Source organism: Onthophagus taurus, chromosome 7 (genome assembly GCF_036711975.1).
Source record: "Onthophagus taurus isolate NC chromosome 7, IU_Otau_3.0, whole genome shotgun sequence".
Classification (NCBI taxonomy): domain Eukaryota; kingdom Metazoa; phylum Arthropoda; class Insecta; order Coleoptera; family Scarabaeidae; genus Onthophagus; species Onthophagus taurus.
This window is the reverse complement of record NC_091972.1, coordinates 24,233,999-24,252,490: the sequence shown is the minus strand read 5'-3', so window position 1 is coordinate 24,252,490 and position 18,492 is coordinate 24,233,999. Positions and strand designations below refer to the sequence as shown.

At 30.5% G+C, this 18,492-nt stretch overlaps 1 protein-coding gene across 24 annotated transcripts in view; it reads left to right on the top strand.

Moving 5' to 3' along the window:
* Window positions 1-16,788, top strand: part of LOC111415269 (uncharacterized) — a 121,768-nt gene extending 104,980 nt beyond the window's left edge. For 17 of the 24 annotated variants that reach the window (XM_071198029.1, XM_071198028.1, XM_071198027.1 and 14 more), the window contains exons 2-3: window positions 15,982-16,152; window positions 16,223-16,788. In XM_071198029.1, coding sequence (XP_071054130.1) covers window positions 15,982-16,152; window positions 16,223-16,329 — 278 coding nt within the window. In that variant the 3' untranslated portion in view covers window positions 16,330-16,788. The other 7 variants (XM_071198021.1, XM_071198023.1, XM_071198022.1 and 4 more) reach the window with 7 other exon arrangements.
* The last annotated feature ends 1,704 nt before the right edge of the window (window positions 16,789-18,492 follow it).

Below are 18,492 nucleotides of genomic sequence, written 5' to 3'. Positions count from 1 at the left end.
AGCAAATTATTTTCGTATGTAGTCGAAGGCACAATGATTTATCGCATGAGAACTGTGTTTTACATTGTTTTTTGGTATTTTTATAGCAAGGTTCACAGTGTTTTATTTTATTTGAAGTTGTCCTATCGTTTGCTGGTGTTGCTGGTGTTACTAATGTTGCTGGTGTTGGGGGCTTATATTTCTCCAAAGACACTTGTAAGTTTCGAGGTAAATTTTTCATAATAGATCTTCTTGCAAGATGAGGAGTTGCTAAAGCCAAGGCAAGGCTTTTCATGCCAGCCATATTCAATAAGTGTAAAATATAACCATTGGCCATCTTCGTGTAGATCGTGCTGTGTTATAGGTTACACAATTTATCAACAACGATATTGCACTACTTGATGTATGATAGCTTGACAGTAATACAACGGTTTTACCTTTTCTTGGTACATACGATACTAATGTCTAAAAGACTATCATATTGGTTCCGATTTTTTGGTAAAACGAAAGCGGAAGGAATTTCCCGTTTGTTTTTTCGTACGTAAGATAATTTATTTTTCTCTAATTCCTTCACAAGTTTTAAGCTGGTGAACCAGTTATCGGCGGTTTCTACCAGTTCCAAATATTGGTTCTGCCTATCTAAGTACTACACTGTTAGCAGAATTGTTCTGTTTATAGGGCCCTCCACGTTGCTGACCGCAATAAATTTCCATATTATAAGTATAAAATACCTTAGCATCGCTTAGACAAAAGATTTAGATTCCATATTTACTTGGCTTTGAAGGAGTGTATTGTCTAAATCTACATCATCCTCGAAATGCTGGAAGCATTTCATCGACAGTTACATTTTTTCCAGGGTGGTAACAAGACTTACAATTTTCCACAAAAGTAGTGAATATTTTTTTTATTGCAGCTTTTTTATCTGTTGTACTCCTTTGAGATCGGGTTGCTTTTTCATCAAAACGAATACATTTGAAGAAATCTAAACCTTGTTTTAGACATCACCATACAGAATATTTCTATTCCAAAGCCGGTTGACCAAAAATCATCAAGGCTTTGATGACCGCCTCGAAATACTCCTGCCAAGTATAAAAGACCCAGAAAAGATTCAATCTTTATACGATCAGTTTCTTTACCATTTATATCACGGAGAAACTTTTGCTTGATACTATTTATTTAAATATTCGTATTTTGTACTACTAAATTTACTAATTCATCGTCGAAAAACAGTCGCCAACAGTTGATTTTGTTTTTTGCGTGGCTTGTTGCTGAAGCAACGCGCCTGGATGATTTGACTAATATATTATGTGAGAGTGCTTGTGTAATCTTCCATGGTGTTTTCCTCCATTGAGTACCATCTCCCTTGTTACCTACCGACATAAAGGTTCAAGACCTCAGGACAATACTAAGGTTCATTAAGGACCTACATTTGCCCTAAACCTTTGGAAGGCTAAAGTTTCAATAGATCTTATAGGTTGCGGTAACGAGAGGGGCCGCTCTCCTCAGCCTGGCAGCAATAATAATAATAATCTCTCCCTATGGCAAAGATGAACAGAACTTACCAATAAAAATTAAAAAATTCTAACTTTTACTTACCACTATAAAAGTTATCACTTTTTTTATTTTCTTCGGCTTCTAAAGCTTCTATATCTATTTCGTCGATATCATGGTCAGTATCCGAATCAACGGATCTGGTTTCTAAATTATTCTCTACGTTAGATTCTTCTGAATCTTCGAAGTTTTCTTTGGGCACTACATTTACATCATGTTCAAAAATAATACGATGAATCTTGTCAATATCTTGAGAGTTATTCGTTTCACTACTATTTATATTCACTTTGCTACTATTTTAATTCATTTTATTACAATTTTTATTCAATTCACTACTGTTTTTATCCGTTTATATCTTGAAATAGGGAAGTTTACGTAAGTACCGTAAAATAAATTAAAAAAATATCTTTACACAAATAATGTCAGCAACACTTACAATAAATTGTAAAAGGCAAAAAAAGTCACAAGACAATACAAAACTTCTAAAATAGTACGGAGGGTATGGACGCAAATAACCTAAATAGCCGTATAAGTTGCGTGATCCCAGATTCATGAGAAACTAGTGTGAATTTCTATGTATGAATTCGTGACAAGATAACTAAAGATAAATTCTGAGATGTCACGGAGATACAGCGTTATACCTTAACTAGTTTTTGTAATTCATACGATGCACTAACCCATAGGTCTCGTGTACCTATAGGTGATTAACGAATGGTTAAGTAAGGTATTTTTAATAAAAGTAATTATTACCCGTTTGCATAGGCAACTCTTTTTGCAATTTTTTTTTGCAATAACTTTCTTGTCAAAATTAAATATTTAGGGCTTTTGTGATTTAGTTTACCCCCTGAAGCCTTCAGATATATGTGTGAATATCAATGAAAAGCTCTTTAAAAATGAATGTAAGTTTACATTTACCACATTTCGATAGCTGCTTTCGTCTTCAAGCTATTCACGAATATACAGAATAATTCACATAAGAACCGACACAGAGCAGGGACGTGTAGAGGACAATAAATTAAGATGATTTAAAGTAACTTACCTCTATACTAAGTTGTACAGGTGGTTCAAATTCGATGTTCGAATAGGCTAACTCGAAAACTATAAGAGTTAGAAGAAAAGTAGCTGACATGTCATGATCTCGTTTTTTGAGAAACTGCTAATGCCGAAAACCTCATAGCGCTATCGTCTTTTGTTTTTCCGCTAGAGGCTAAAATTGAAAATATCGTAAAACCCGCAAATGTAATTATCTTGGTTATTATTATATATTATTATAACTACGACATTATATGGACACTTTTTTAAAGAGAATTTGAAGACGTAGCCAAAAAAATTTTGTCGGTTTTAGATTTTGAGATATTAATAAATTCGTTATTTTTTTCTGATTACAAAAATATAGGGTTTGTCAGGTCTATTTCTTATTGTTTTAGAATATAACTAAAAGTAAACTTTTCTTTTAGTGTCGTCGAAGAAATTAAATTTACAGTTTCTTGTAAATTACGGTTCTATAACTAAAAATTAAAAAAACATATTTCTGATATTTGAAACAAATATATTTGTTGAACTGTTTAATTTATATATGTTTTACACAAAAGTTGGAATATTTCACATTATTACACATTGCATTATTTCACATTTTTTATTACGATTTAATATTATTTTTAAATGACTTAATAAATTATCGATAGATGGCGCTCATATGTTTTTTTTAATTCAAATAAACATATAGCAACATTTGTTTATATTCAAAAATTTTCTGAAGTGTCACTTTAAAAATTTTGTTTTTAAAATAAATTACGAAAATTTTGAAAAGATTGACTTGTTAGAATGTTACATATTAAAGAATTATTTGTTTTTAAATACCAGAAGTTATCATCGTATTTAATTGTTAACTTTTTAGATTTTACCTACCGCCCCGTAACTTACAGGAAACTGTAAATTTAATTTCCTCGACGACACTAGATGGAAATTTTATAAAGTTTATTTTTAGCTTTATTCTAAAACAATAAGAAATAGACCTGTCGAACCCTATATTTTTGTAATCAGAAATAAAATGTAATCAAAAAATAACGAATTTAATAAGCGAATAATCAGTGGTTGTTTTCATTAAAAAAAACGAAAATTGTGATAATATCTCAAAATCTAAAACCGACAAAATTTTTTTGACCACGTCGTCAAATTCTCTGTAAAAAAGTGTCCATATAATGTCTTAGTTATAATACTCAAGAAATAATAATAACCAAGGCCTCTAGCGGAAAAACAAAAGACGATAGCGCTATGAGATTTTCGGCATTAGCAGTTTCTCGAAAAACGAGATCATGACAATACATGTCAGCTACTTTTCTTCTAACTCTTATAGTTTTCGAGTTAGCCTATTCGGACATCGAATTTGAACCACCCTGTACACCTGAGGAGTTATAGGCCTTCAAAGTTGGCTCTTAAATTTTTAGAAAGTTTAATATCTTCGTAATAAATTAAGCTAGAAAAACCAAATTTGGTATACGTTGTGAGTTTAATTTTAAAACTTTTCTTACTCTAATTATTTTTTAAAAACTTTGTCGTTTTCATAAAAAACTTAAATAACTAAAGACACTTATTTCGTAATGTTACTTAAAATAAGCGAAAATTCATTGAAATTCTACGTCAAACTTGACAAATAGGTTATAAAGTTATTTATTAAAATAATAAACAAATAAATATAACTTCTTATCTTGCAAAATTCAATTTATTTTAACGGAACCGGTTTCGACTAGTTTTACTTAGTCATCTTCAGCCGAATGTTCAATAAAATAAAATTAACATCACAAAGAGCAGACATATAAAAAATATTTTAAAAATATGAAATTACACTTTAAAATACAATATATAAATAAATAAACTTTAAAAAGACAAACACTACACAAGTTTGTTCACAAACGACATATAAAATAACACTAAAATGGACCTTTAAAACTTATATGACTGACATAATGTGTCTCACTTATTTTAATATTTAAACGAAACTTGCAACATGGATATCAACGGTTATAAAGTTATTTGACGACAAGGTTTTATAACATACTTGTCAAGTTTGACATACAATTTCACAGCCGACTACTGAATTTTTGATGATAATAAGTAGCATTAACGAAATACATGTCTTTAGTTATTTAAGTTTTTACGAAAACAACAATGTTTTTTAAAAAATAATAAGAGTAAAATAAGTTTTAGAATTAAATTCCACATTAAATGAGGTAATAATGTATTAAATCCACCAAATCCTTAATCTATCCTTTGAAATACTTTTGCAATACTTCTTTTCCCAGTGGACTTATTTTCACTCCTCCACAGTTATATCTTCTTATTCATTTAGCAGTTTCATGAAGTGTTCTATCAATCTTTCCATTATATCCTGATCATCGGACAATACTAGTACGTTCTTTTCAAGTTAATTTTTTATTTTTGACACATTGTTTTAGTCATTCGACCAGTTCATTCTTTACCATTGTATTTACTATCGCATTTCAATAACATTTTTTCAAATTCGTGATGTGGCATGTACGCTTTATCGTCTTAGAAAAACATTAACATAGGTTGTTGTAAATAAATAGATCTTTGCTACTCCATTATAGCCTATACTGATGGTTGTAAACTTTTTGTGGGTTAAAATGCCCTTAATCAAGGTTGTAATAACACAAGTTGTATGTTCGAATATACCTATTAACAAAAGATGGGGTGTAACGCCTATTTCTTGACGTGGTGCTTTCATGATTCTTAACATCCTACAATCTTTCGAGTCTTTCGTGTCGATATGGTCCACGTTTATTTTAAGCAATTTTATTTAAGTTAATTACATTTTTTATTTAATTAAAACACTTTTTATGTCGCGACTTTGGCATAAAGACTTATTTTATCTTATCGCGAAAAGGATTTAGAGAATCAATTCGACTTTTTAGCGATTTTTCTCATTCGTTTTCCAATCCCTTGTGTGTATAAGTAATAATGTCAACTGTTATTCCCATACTTTTTTTCGGCGCCTTTGCATTTACCACGTTACTCTTCATCGTAATTGGTCTATGTCAAGATGCGAAACGTCGAAATACAAATTATGAGGACGAATACAATGTTATTGGACAAAGAGAATCTTCTAATAACGTTAATTTGTGTAAGTAATTAATTTTTTATTTTCAAATTGATTTAATTTTGGAAATCGAATGTAACAATACACTAATTTGTCAGCTCATAAACGTCCTTTATATCTTATTGGCAATTTGGTGACTAAATACTTTTTTATGATGCGATTGCGTTGTAAATATTCATAAATATTTTTTTTATCTTATCGCGTAAAACATTTATTGTTTCAATTCGACTTTTTAATGTTTTATCTCAATCTGATACGTATCTCAAGTTAAAGTAGTAATGTCGGCTGTTCTCGCACTTCTTGTTGGTGCTTTTATCTTTACTATGATAGTACTCCTCATCGTGATAGGAGTACATCAAAATTTAAGACGGAGAAATGTAAATTCTGAAGAAGAATGTGATGTTGAGCAAAGAGAACCTTCTATTGACTTTAATTTATGTAAGTGATTTTGTATAATATACATACATACATATGCTACAAATCGATGTCTCTTCCTATCTTATCATTAAACAGATAATATTATAACAGGAAATGTTGTGAAATATCGACAGTTTGTTCTAACATTTATCGTATAACACCAAGTGGCGAGATATTTAAGTTATTTTATCTCCTCCAATTCATAAAAAGATGTATACTTCAGTTCTTGTTATGGTGATCGTGGTGTTGATACTATTTTTCATCTTAAGTTTCGTTTCGGCCGTTTGCAAACAATCGAGAAGAAATCCAACTTGGTTCAATGGTGTACGAGCTACTAGAAGGCAAAGACCATCGAATCAAATACCCTTAAGTAAGGTGTTTTTAATAAAAATAATTATTAATCGTTTGTATAGGCAACTCTTTCTACCATTTTTTTTACATTAATTTTTTTGTTAAAATTTTTAGTTTTCAATTAAAAGGTTTTTTTTTAAATTTATGTCGTAAATAAATAACTGAGGTTAACGAAGTAAAAATTACCTTAAATTGTAAAAACGTGCTACAAACTAATGAAAATAAACAATTAGGTGTCAAATTTTAATTATTTAAGTATAATTTACAAAATTTATAAGTGAACCAATGTTATCACTGTTACCAACTTTATAATAATTTGAGAGGTATTACGGAAAAAGAAACAGTATAAATATTTTTTTAACGTTTTTGAATTGCTATTATTGATACGGTAATTAATTATTATCGTATTATGATTGACACGACATTATCAGCGTGAATCAAGTAGATACATATTAAATTTTGTTTTGTTACCAACGCAATCGTTCAAATTCACTCGATCAATGCAAAAAAAACTCACTCGTGCAAATCGGCACAAGATATCTCTGCTGAAATACAAATGCGCGCGCAGCAACCCAAAAACATTGACCTTGGCTCTAAAATTCGCTCACAATCAGTTGATAAATTTATAAAATAACAAGACAACACCCGATTACACAACATATTTATTTGAAAATGTGTGACGATGGTTGTTGTGATGACTGGTGTCTGGAATTTTTTGCGTGTATTTGTGAGATACTCTGTGCAGTTTATGAAGAAACTCCGCCAATAATGGATTCTGTAATTACCGAAAGAATCATTCCGAGAGAACTTGCACAACTTGATGCAGAAGAGATTGCTGTGATTTTAGATCAACCTACACTAAGTAGCACTTAGTAGTTACTTAGTAATCTAACTAAGTTACATTACATTTCATTTTAAGATTAATTCGTCAAAGTGGAAGGTCACAAAGTTCAATAAACGTAAATTTTCCTTTAACACTCAATTTCGATCCTGTGTTTTCATGAATCACATGCGTAATAAGTATTATTAATGTTATTAAATGTATTATTAAGTGCCTTATGTATTATTGCAATAGGATATATCCATTTTCACCATGTGTTAATATTTTAAAAGACAAATTATGTAATGATACTTTGGTGTTTTGGGTTTCAATGTACAAAAATATAAGATAGTAACATTAGAAAAAATTAAGGGTAAAGTAGCATTGAAAATAATGTATATAAAAAAACTTAAAAACTAAACTCACGTCAACACTAAAACTCCGCAAAACATATACAATATTCACATTAAGATATCAGCAAATAAAAAGTTCTTAACTAGTTAATTGGAATGAACTTGATATTATTAAATGAAAACTGTTGTTAAACATTGAATTTATAAATCACGTCTCGATATTAGAGGTTAAAAGTTCACAGTGACAATGTATTAGTTATAAAGTATCTAAAATTTTTTCTTAAATAAAGAATTTAACATCTATTTCCAAGTTTTGATTTTTTCAGAATAGGATTTTTTATCAGATTTCTTCAAAATCAATTTTAGAAATTTTAGTCATCACTCGAATGATTCATCAACTTCAACGATGATCTGTAACAGCTTTAATCAGCCAATTTCAAATCGTTATCAGACGACAAACAGGTTCTTATCAGATAACAATAGCCGAGAGTCATATCCAAGTACATATGGTAACGCTAAACGTGGCTAAACGTTCAAATCGGTGTAATAACTAAAAGTTTCGAAGTGTACAAAAATTATACTCTACAAATATAAAACGAAAATAAATTAATAATAAAATGGATGATTGTATTGGGCAGTTATGTGGTTTGTGTCTTGGAGCTTTATGCGGAATGCTTTGTGTAGCTTGTTGCGAAAGTGCCGTCGATAATTCTAGGAGAACGAGAGAGACAAATCCTAGAAGGAATGTTCAATTTCATGATATGTATCCGGAAATGAATCAACCCCACAGATCGTTTCACGGTAGACGTCGTAAGTTTCTTCATCAATCTAATGTCTATTTGAACAGAATTTTTTTGAAGTTTCTTTAAAATATCGTTTCGTATATTTGCATCGATCTAAAGTATGTTATGACTTATGACATTATTACAAAATGAGTTGGTTCACAACGTCAATATTGGAACTATTTTATGGCTTGTTGATGTCATATTTATCAATTGATAAACAAATGTGACACCTTTTAAAGGAAGTGCGCAAGAACTTCAAAGTTTTTACATGAACTGTTTTTTTTTAATTACTATAAGAGGAGATGGCAATCATAGTCAATTAATAAAATGGATGACTTATTCATGATGAAATTATTCATATGATACAAATTAGATGCTCTGTATACACCGATTTTGTCTATCAAATACAGGGTATCACCGTATAACAACAATAACGTCAAAACTTAAACTTTACCCCAGTAAGCTGTTGCGATTAGACATTATCAGTAAACGTGAAATACTTAGAATGCGTCTGATGTATTTTAAGTACTCTTCAACCATATTTGTCTGATAACGAGCATGCTTCAATATCCTTAAAAGCGTAACTAATAACTACTTTTTATATTGACTACTTGATCACACCTACATCATAATCGAAACTAAACTCACTAGATGGCGTATATTTATAAATGTATATAATCTAACACGCCTCCTTACATTTATAAAACATTCACTAGAAAATAAACACAACTTGAAATGCTAAACAATAAATCTTATACTACTAAACTCAATATTTCTCTTAGTTTCACAAATTTATCTTTGCTCATTGATTTTGTAAAAATATCTGCTAGGTTTCTATTTGAATCTACTTTAATTATATCTATGACTCCTTCCATATAACATTCATTTACAAAATGATAATGCACTTCAACATACTTAGAATTTTTAGTAAAATTTCCATATTTAGCAATACTCAAAGTTCCTGAATTATCTTCGTATATCTTAATAGGTGCCTTAAAGTCAATGTTAAAAAATTCGAGTATATCTTTTATTTATTATTTATTTACATATTCGGCAAAGGTTGAAGACTTAGTTACACTACCTTGTTTTTTAGATTTCCAATGTACAACATTTCCAAACAATCTTATAACATAGCCTGATGTAGATTTTCTATCTAAATTGTCTCCTGCCCAATCTGCGTCTACATAGCCATAATTTTATGTCCTTTGTCAAATATAAATACTTCAAAACTCTCAAGGCATATTTAAAATGAGTTTCATTATAACAATTTTGAAATCTACTTAGGCAATTAGACTATTTATTAATTAGACTACTTAGACTATTAGATTTCCAATTTTAAATTTACTTCCATTGGTATTTTAAACAATATTGAGCGTTTAATTTTATATTTCTCAGCTAAAGATTTAATGTATTCTTCCTGACTAAGGTCATAACATTTTTCGTGTGATCATAATCAATATTAATTTTGCAAGATAATTTTTCAGTTCTCCCATATCTTTCATTTTAAATTTACTGGACAATAAGCTTTTGATGTATTGAATCTTTTTCTTATTTTTACAACTTATTAACAGATCGTCAACAAACACTACTAAGTAAATCATATCGTCTTCATCTCTTTTGTTATATAAACAATAGTCACATTTACTCCTTATAAATTTCATCTCACATAAAAATTCATCGAAACAATTATACCACGCACGAAGAGTTTCTCTCAAACCGTATAATGCTTTTTCTAGTTTACACACTCTGTCAGTCCCATCCTCAAATCCTCTCGCTTGATTAACATATATTTCTGAAAAAAATCTTACCATTCAAGAAAGCAGTCTCTACATCCATTTGTTCTATAATCAGTTTTTCCTGGCAGCAATATAACAATATTTTTAAAGTTTGCATTTTAGCTACTGGTGAATAAATGTCATCTACAATTTTAGATTGTTGAAAACCTTTTACAACTAATCTGGCTTTATAAATGTTATTTGACTTTTTTCTATATACCCATTTAACATCAAAACTTTTTTTATTCTCTGGTTTTTTGACCAATTTTCAATTTAAACTTTCCATTTCCTTATTCATAGCTACTTTCCACTGTTCTGCCTGATTACTATTTATCGCCTCCTCAAAATTATTTGGATTTTCTACATTGCAGACGTTCACATAAACGTAACTATCGTTATATCTAGCTGGCATATTCCTTTCTCTCTTCGATCTTCTCAATTCTTGAGGCGTTCTTTGTTGTTTTATTTTCGAATTTAATTTCTGTACTTTCATCTTGTATTTCAGAATCAGTTTCAATTTCATTGTCAGATCTGTTTGTAGCTAAAGCTATGCATTTTACATTCTCCTCCACATCAACATGTTGCTACAATGATTCTGTTATTTACTAAAACTTTATATCCAACTTCAGTATAACCCAGCAAAATTCCCAAATCAGTCTTTTTATCCCATTTAGACCTTCTTAACTGTTCTGGTCTTCGAACAAAAATTTTACTTCAGTGTAGACGTAAATATTTAATAGTAAGCTTTCTTCCAAATATTATTTCGTAAGGCGTTTTCTTTTCTACAGTATTTGCTAATGTTCTATTCTTAAGATATGCAGCTGCGTATACTACCCCTGGCCAAAATTTTCGATCTATTTTTGCTTCTTCTAATAAACATCTAAACATGTCCATAATTGATTTATTATATCTTTCTGCTGTACCATTTAATTCATGTATATAAGGTGAACAGGTATTTATAGTAATGCCTTTCTCTCTAGTTAAATGTATAATATTTGAATTTAAATATTCTTTTCCATTATCGCGTCTTAGTTTTTTAATAGTTTTACCAGTCAGATTTTATATTTCATTTATATATTCTACAAAGCAATTATAAACCTGATCTTTTGATTTAATGGTATACACCTTAGCTATCTTACTATAATTTTATCATTATTATTTTTATTGTTATTTTTTCACCATTAAATCCCGTAGTAGGCCCCATTTAAATCAGTGTGAACTATTTCTAAAATTTTTTTAACTTTACTTCTGTTATTGTCAAAAGGTAAATTATGCATCTTATTTTCAATACAAGTTGTGCATTTCTAATAATTGGCTTTTGCACAAAGTTGTTAAATCAGAAAAATTTACATGATCCAGAATACGATGACATTTTTCCTTTAACGTCATATTAATTTTAGTATTACTATTTGCAATATTAACTTCCTTATTTTTAATTATACTTGTCATTTTATATAATCTACCCTCTTTCCTAGCAATTGTAATCAATTGATTATGTCTGTTATAAATTTTTGAAGTGTTTATCTTTGATATAATTTTATTTTTATCTGTGATTCTAGCATAACTAATTCAATTTCTATCCATTTCTTTAACATAAAAAACATTTCAATTCATTCTAACATTTGAAAAAACATTCTAATTGGAATTATTTTATCACAACCTTGAAAATAACTAATTACATGACCTACTTTAGTGGCTTTCAAAAATTTACCATCACCAATTTTTACATTTACAGGTTCTTTTAATGTTACACTATCATGAAAATATTGATCATTATTTATTACATGATCAGTACAGCCACTGTTTAATAACCAATGAATTTCTATTTCATCACCTAAATCTGATCTTGCGTCTTTACATATTATCGTAGTTTGGACCTGCGTATAAAAACTGTTCATTCCATAACCGCCCTGTTGACCTCTTCCGCCGTGATAATGGTTACCTCTTGAACTTTGTTGTTCGTCTCTACCACGCTGTCTGCCTCTATTGTAATAATTATGGGAATAATTATTACCTCTTCGTTTTCTGAAATTTCCTCGGTTGTACTGTTGCTGCTGCATTCCACCTCGTTTCCATGAACCTCTGCCTTCACCAACCTGACGACAATCTTTCTTCTTGATTCTGTTTGTTTGTAAAAAAGGCATTTGACTTTTGGTCACACAATTTGTGGATTCTTCTTCATCTTTTAATTTGAACAAGCTTATTTTACTTTTTAAATACTGTTGATATAACTCACCGGCGAGATAATAGCAACAAACTGTCCAGCACCAAACCTTTTCCTTTATATTTCCACCTACTTCTTGAGCCCGTATCTTCGTTATCTTGAAAGATAGCGAAAGATTAAGCGCACGGTTGGAAAGCTTGGTCTTTTCTCTATCGCTAAAATCGCTCAAAATTTTCCAGAATCGGATAAAATAAGAGTAACATGAAATAATCTTTCCGTTTTGAACAGTTTAACATGTTTCTAAACGTAAAACTAAATCTAGAACTAACACTAGACCTAGAACTAGAAACTTTCGGGATCGCTTCGAACTTGTTTTCTGAAGAAGGTTGTAACATGGCATCCAAAACGTCAAACATTTTTTCAAAAAACGCACGGCTTAACCCCTAAGTTTCTAGTTCGAGGTCTAGTGTTAGTTGTAGTGATAGTGCTAGTGCTTTTTTAGTTTTATTAACACAGGCCGTGAAAGCCTTCGTACTTATATGTTTTTAAAGGTTTTAAATAAATTAAGAGTGAATGAAAAATTATCTGTCAACATGAAATGAGGTTAAGATTCTCTCTCGGGTGACCATTGTCCCAATTTTTCCTTCATCAAATAAGAAAGTTAGGGTAAGAAGTGATTGCGTTCTGCTACAGGTAGCAGAATTCGGTTGTCTTTCAGGTACGTTTCTTTTACAGGCGCCACCAGATATTGACGGACAAAAACTCGAAATAAGACAGGACAAGGTTAGCTCTTTTCGAATATGTAAACCGTTTGTTGAATTTCCTTCTAACGGCTTATAAGGCCTGCCTTAAAGTGGGGCAATTTTGAGGTGATTTAAATGTAGTGTGTCGTTTCTTATTTTTTTCTGCTCTTATTATCAACATATCGGCGGACGAAAACACGGTTTAAGATATAGAAAAGGCCGTGTTATTAGTTTTTCGCTATCTTTCTAGATAACGAAAATATTGGCCCGAAAAGTAGACGGAAATACAAGAGAAAAGTTTATTGCTGGTCTGAAAAACGATTGTGCAAACGTATGACTGAGATGTGTTATATACCGATGAAAAGAGCAGAAAATTTCCCATAAGATGAATATAGTTCTAGAGTTTCCTCCTCGTCAGATAAGAGAGTTATTGACCCAAGCGTGGTTTAGCCGCGGCAAGAATTCGTGGCAGCGCGACGTTTCTTATTTTCTTTTTGCTTTCATTATCAATATTTCGGCGGACAAAACGCCAGTTTACGATAGAGAAAAGACCAAGCTTTCCAACCGTGTGCTTAGTTTTTCGCTAGCTTTATAAATAACAAAGAGATCTGTCCGAAAAGTACATAGATGAAAATACAAAAGTAAACGTTGTTGCCAACTGTAGGTTCCTTTTCAGGAGCGTTCTTTTTTACAGACGCCGGCAGATATTGACAGACGAAAACTCGGAATAAGATAGTCCAAGGTCAGCTCTTTTCGAATATGTAAACCATTTGTTGAATTTCCATCTGGTAACGGCTGCACAAGGCCGTGAAGTTTGATAATGTTGAGGTAATTTGAATGCAGCGTGACGTTTCTTATTTATTCTTGCTTTCATTATCAACATATCGGCGGACGAAAAGCTTCTCGGCTTAAGATAGAGAAAAGACCAAGCTTTCCAACCGTGTGCTTTGTTTTTCGCTATCTTTCAAGATAACGATGATATGGGCCCGTGAAGTAGGTGGAAATATAAAGAAAAAAGTTTGTTGCTATCGTCTCGCCGGTATATAACTCAATAAATCTGGTAGTGTTCACAACATGTAATTAATTTTTTCTTATTCCGTTACTTTTGCACCCGCAGCTTTTAATGAATTTACAGATTTTTCAAATTCACTAAAAAATATTGGAATATCTTTAAAATTTTTCATTCTCAGTTTTTTCAATTTATTTCTGCAAATTATCTGTAACGCTGTCGATTCTTTTAAATATAACTCATCAAATTTCTTTATAATACCATATGTCGCTTCTATTTCGCTCACTAATTCCAGTTGTTTATTTGTGATCGCACTGTAGTTTTCTCATCCCAATCATCTAGATCGGAACTCTGTTTTTCTCTCAAATACATAATTATTCTCTTTTTCCAGCTTCCGTAATCTTCTCCATCGAACACTGGTACCGTTACGTTACGTTACTTGATCACACCTAAATCATAATCGAAACTAAACAACTCACTAGATGTATATTTAACCGGTCTCACTATCCCATATTTTGATCTTTTTAATCCACCTTACATCGTTACTTTAAGTTTACTTTCTGTTTTTATCATTATAACGTTCATTGGCGTTCAAAACACGTATTTTTTTATCGCCAAGGTTGAATCGTCGTAGCTTTGTGGCCATCTCACGATTTGTACCACGTTCGTTATATAAATAAACATTTCAAGACCAGATACCGTTCGATATTGACGTCAAACCCATCAACGATGTCCTACTGTTTACACCCATATCCTTTATGCAAAACGTACAATTTTCGTTATCGTCGTCATAGAGCGTGATTATCAAGCGCCATTATAAACATCGTTATCGCAATTGTAGCTATAACATTCAAACTAGACTGATCATTTTAATGAAGGTAAAAATTGCACTTGACGCCGCGTCTATTGTACAAGTTTTTCGTTTCAACATTCGCATAATCAGTTCCTGGCACTATAAATAAGTTGTTTACTGAGACACTTATATTATTAGTTGAGATGTTTAGTGTTGCTGTTGTACCGAGTGCTGTTAGTTCGGTTGAGTGGAAATGATTTTCTTTTGTTAACGAATAAAAGTGATAATTAAAAAATAAATATAAACGAAGTGATTTAAATTAAATTAATCAACAAGTTTAAGCAAATAATATTTGTGATACAACCAAATTTTATTTATATTTTAGAAATTTTGAGATCAAATTGGTTTTGATCGAATTATAGATTGATCAATCACATGACTGAATCAATCCAGACTGAATCGGACCAAAACAATTGATGGAAATGTGATCACATGGTTCTCATTAGCACAACTACAAACAGTTTCGGTTTTATTATTCACGTTTTAAAAATTAAAGGTCAACTTGTTTTATTAAAACGATCATGATAATCGCAACTTAACACTTTTAACCAGTTTTAAAACGCTAACTTTAAAAACACAAAAGTGTTCAAAGAGAGAATGTTTAAATAGAAAAATTAGTTTTAAAACTGTGGTGTAGTTAGACTATTAAAACGAGGATTCTCCAAAGAAATGCTTTGTTATTTTTTTGATAAATATTTCGAAAAGATTTCCGCATAAATTTTATGGAGATTATTATATCTTATCAGTGAGGAGAGGGAATAATATAAAGTGCCTTTGTCGTGTCGAATATCCTCTCAAATCTTAAGTAGTTCTTTAACGACGATGATCACCGTTTACGCTTGTTTAGCATTTCTTCTATTCCTATTTCTTTTGTATTGTTGGATTCAATTAAAAATTCGCAAACAAGAACGGCGATTAAACGTCCACGTGGGATATGATAAAATCAGTAAGCTTAAAATATTATTAACACATTATGTAGAAAATATTGATTATAATAATCCCCTACGTTGATAAAATCGTTTATGAAATTATTGAAATTAACGTTTTTTTCTAAATTGTTACAGCTAATCAAGACGATGATGTTTGGAACATCAGTTCGAGAGTAAATCAACAAAATCAAGATGGAACACCACCAAATTGGCCAACACACGATCATCGATTAAGTATGGATTTCGTAATTACACCGGAATATAATATCAAAGATACCAGGCCACCACCTCCTCCTTATTCAGAACGTAAGAATTTTTGTATAACCTTAATTTACTTTAATTTTAGAGTTAATAATTATTTTCATTTTATTTTTAGTTGATTTACCAAGTTATGAACAAGCAACAGGATGTCGTCCACCAAGAGCAGATCTTACACCAGTTCATCAACAATCGGATCAAAATAGACCAGGTCCATCGAGTTAAAGAAACTTAATATAAAATATCCTTCTTAAATCACTATTTAATTGATAGAAAAGATAATCTGGATCATTCCGTTTTGAAGCAAACCCAAAAAATACCATTTAAGTATTATTTAGTTTGCACCGCACTGACGTATCCAGTATTCTTTGTGTTTTAATAAATTTTAAGAGAAAAACATTATATAAATTAGAGAAGAAATTTGATGTGTACATAATGTTTTAAGTTGTACATATATTTTATATTCGGCACTGTGATGTTAGTTATGTAAGTGATGTTAAAAGGCTTTTTTTCGTACTTTGTGTTTAAATATATAGACATAAAACAAAAATAAAATAAACTTTAAAGAACCATAACAATCGTATTTATTATAATGTATCAATTAATTAATCGGTCTGACGTCAATAAATTTGTAAAAGTCTTGTAAATATATGTAAATACTCAATAAAGATTTTGAGGAGGCAATTATCATTGTTTTTGTATATTTACGATTTTGATAGGCAATTGGTAAATTTTTTAAGGAACCTCGAGTTTAAGTATTTTTCCGTGGGAATTTACGGTCATAAAAGCATGTGATGTTGTTTCATGTGACTTTAGTACGCGATAATTAATAATAAAATTGTACTATGTAATCGAAATAATTGGTTTTTAGAAGATTGTCACGCGAACTGACAGCAGTAAAGTAATTGAAATTTTTTGATTAATTTATTTATTACTGAGATGATTTTAAATTGTGTTAAAATAATTTATCAATCATTTCAATTATGATAAAAATACTTCAAGAAAATTGAATGAATCGTACACTGTATTAGTTTTACGCCAACTCTTGTAATCAATGTTTTGATTTTCTCTTAATTGCAATTTCCTTTACATCTCCTAAGATGATTATCTATATTACGGGAAACTAAGAAAACGGTATTCTTTTCTTCCTCGTAGTCTTCCCTTAAATTCATCACATTTCCTCAGCATATACATTACTAATTTCAACTCATTTCTAACAAAGAAATTATGTATCCAGAGGCATATGTAACCATAAAGACCAGGATAAGGCCTTCTGCACATGCAGCTGCACTGAGAGAAATATATTCTTGAACGAAGATTATTACTCTTGGCTCAAGCTTATCATATTCTTATATATCCACAAGAAGATCATTTTGTTGAGTAAAGAAAAACGACATATTCTCAAAGCAAGTATACAAATATTCTTGATTCTCAAGAAAACGAAACCTTTGTCGAAGTATATCAATTATCTTGAAACAAGAGTATCTTAGTGTTACGTCAACAATCCCTTTTTCTTGCTGTAAGTGTATTAATATCTTAAAACAAGAATATGTTAGTGTTGGAACAACAAACCCATTTTCTTGCAATAAGTATATTAATAAACTTGAAACAAGAATATGTTAATGTTACATCAACAATTACATTTTCTTGCAATAAGAATATTAATAATCTTGAAACAAAAATACAGGCTTCCCACGGAATTGGGACATAGGATTTTATAGGAAAACTACAGCTGCAATGGATTTGATATTTGGCACGTCGATATAAGCCAAAGATATCAATCTTGTAAGGGTAGTGTCATGTCTCAATCACTTTCGGTTATATCGGAAATGGCTACTAACTTCAATATTATTAAAATTTTCTTAAAAATAATGAAGTTGGTAGCAACTTAGAAACACAACATTACCCTCAAAATATCGACTTCTTTGCTTTATATCGATGTGCGAAATATCGATCCATTGTATCTATAGATTCCCTATAAACCGCTATATTCTTATCTCACGTATAATAATGTTGAGATTAGGTACAAGTCTATAAAAAAAGTTTAATATTGTAACAAAGTTTATTTATATCATTTAAACTTATTATATATTTAAACTGTAAATTATAGTATTATAAATTAAACAATAACGAATTTTCAACTCAAAAAGGTAAAATCAATCACCTAACAGTATTAAGTTTCTTGCTACAAATGTTGCAAATGAACATTATGAAAGAATTTTTATTTTATATAAACCGTCGCAAATACAGAGCGTTCAACAATGATTGTAAGGTGTTTGAATTTGGCGCGCTTGACTTTTAGTAACATTTGACAAACAACATTGGTATCGGCTGACGTTTTCGACGTATTTTTAACAATCAGTGGCGTGGTATGTTTTAATGTCTTTC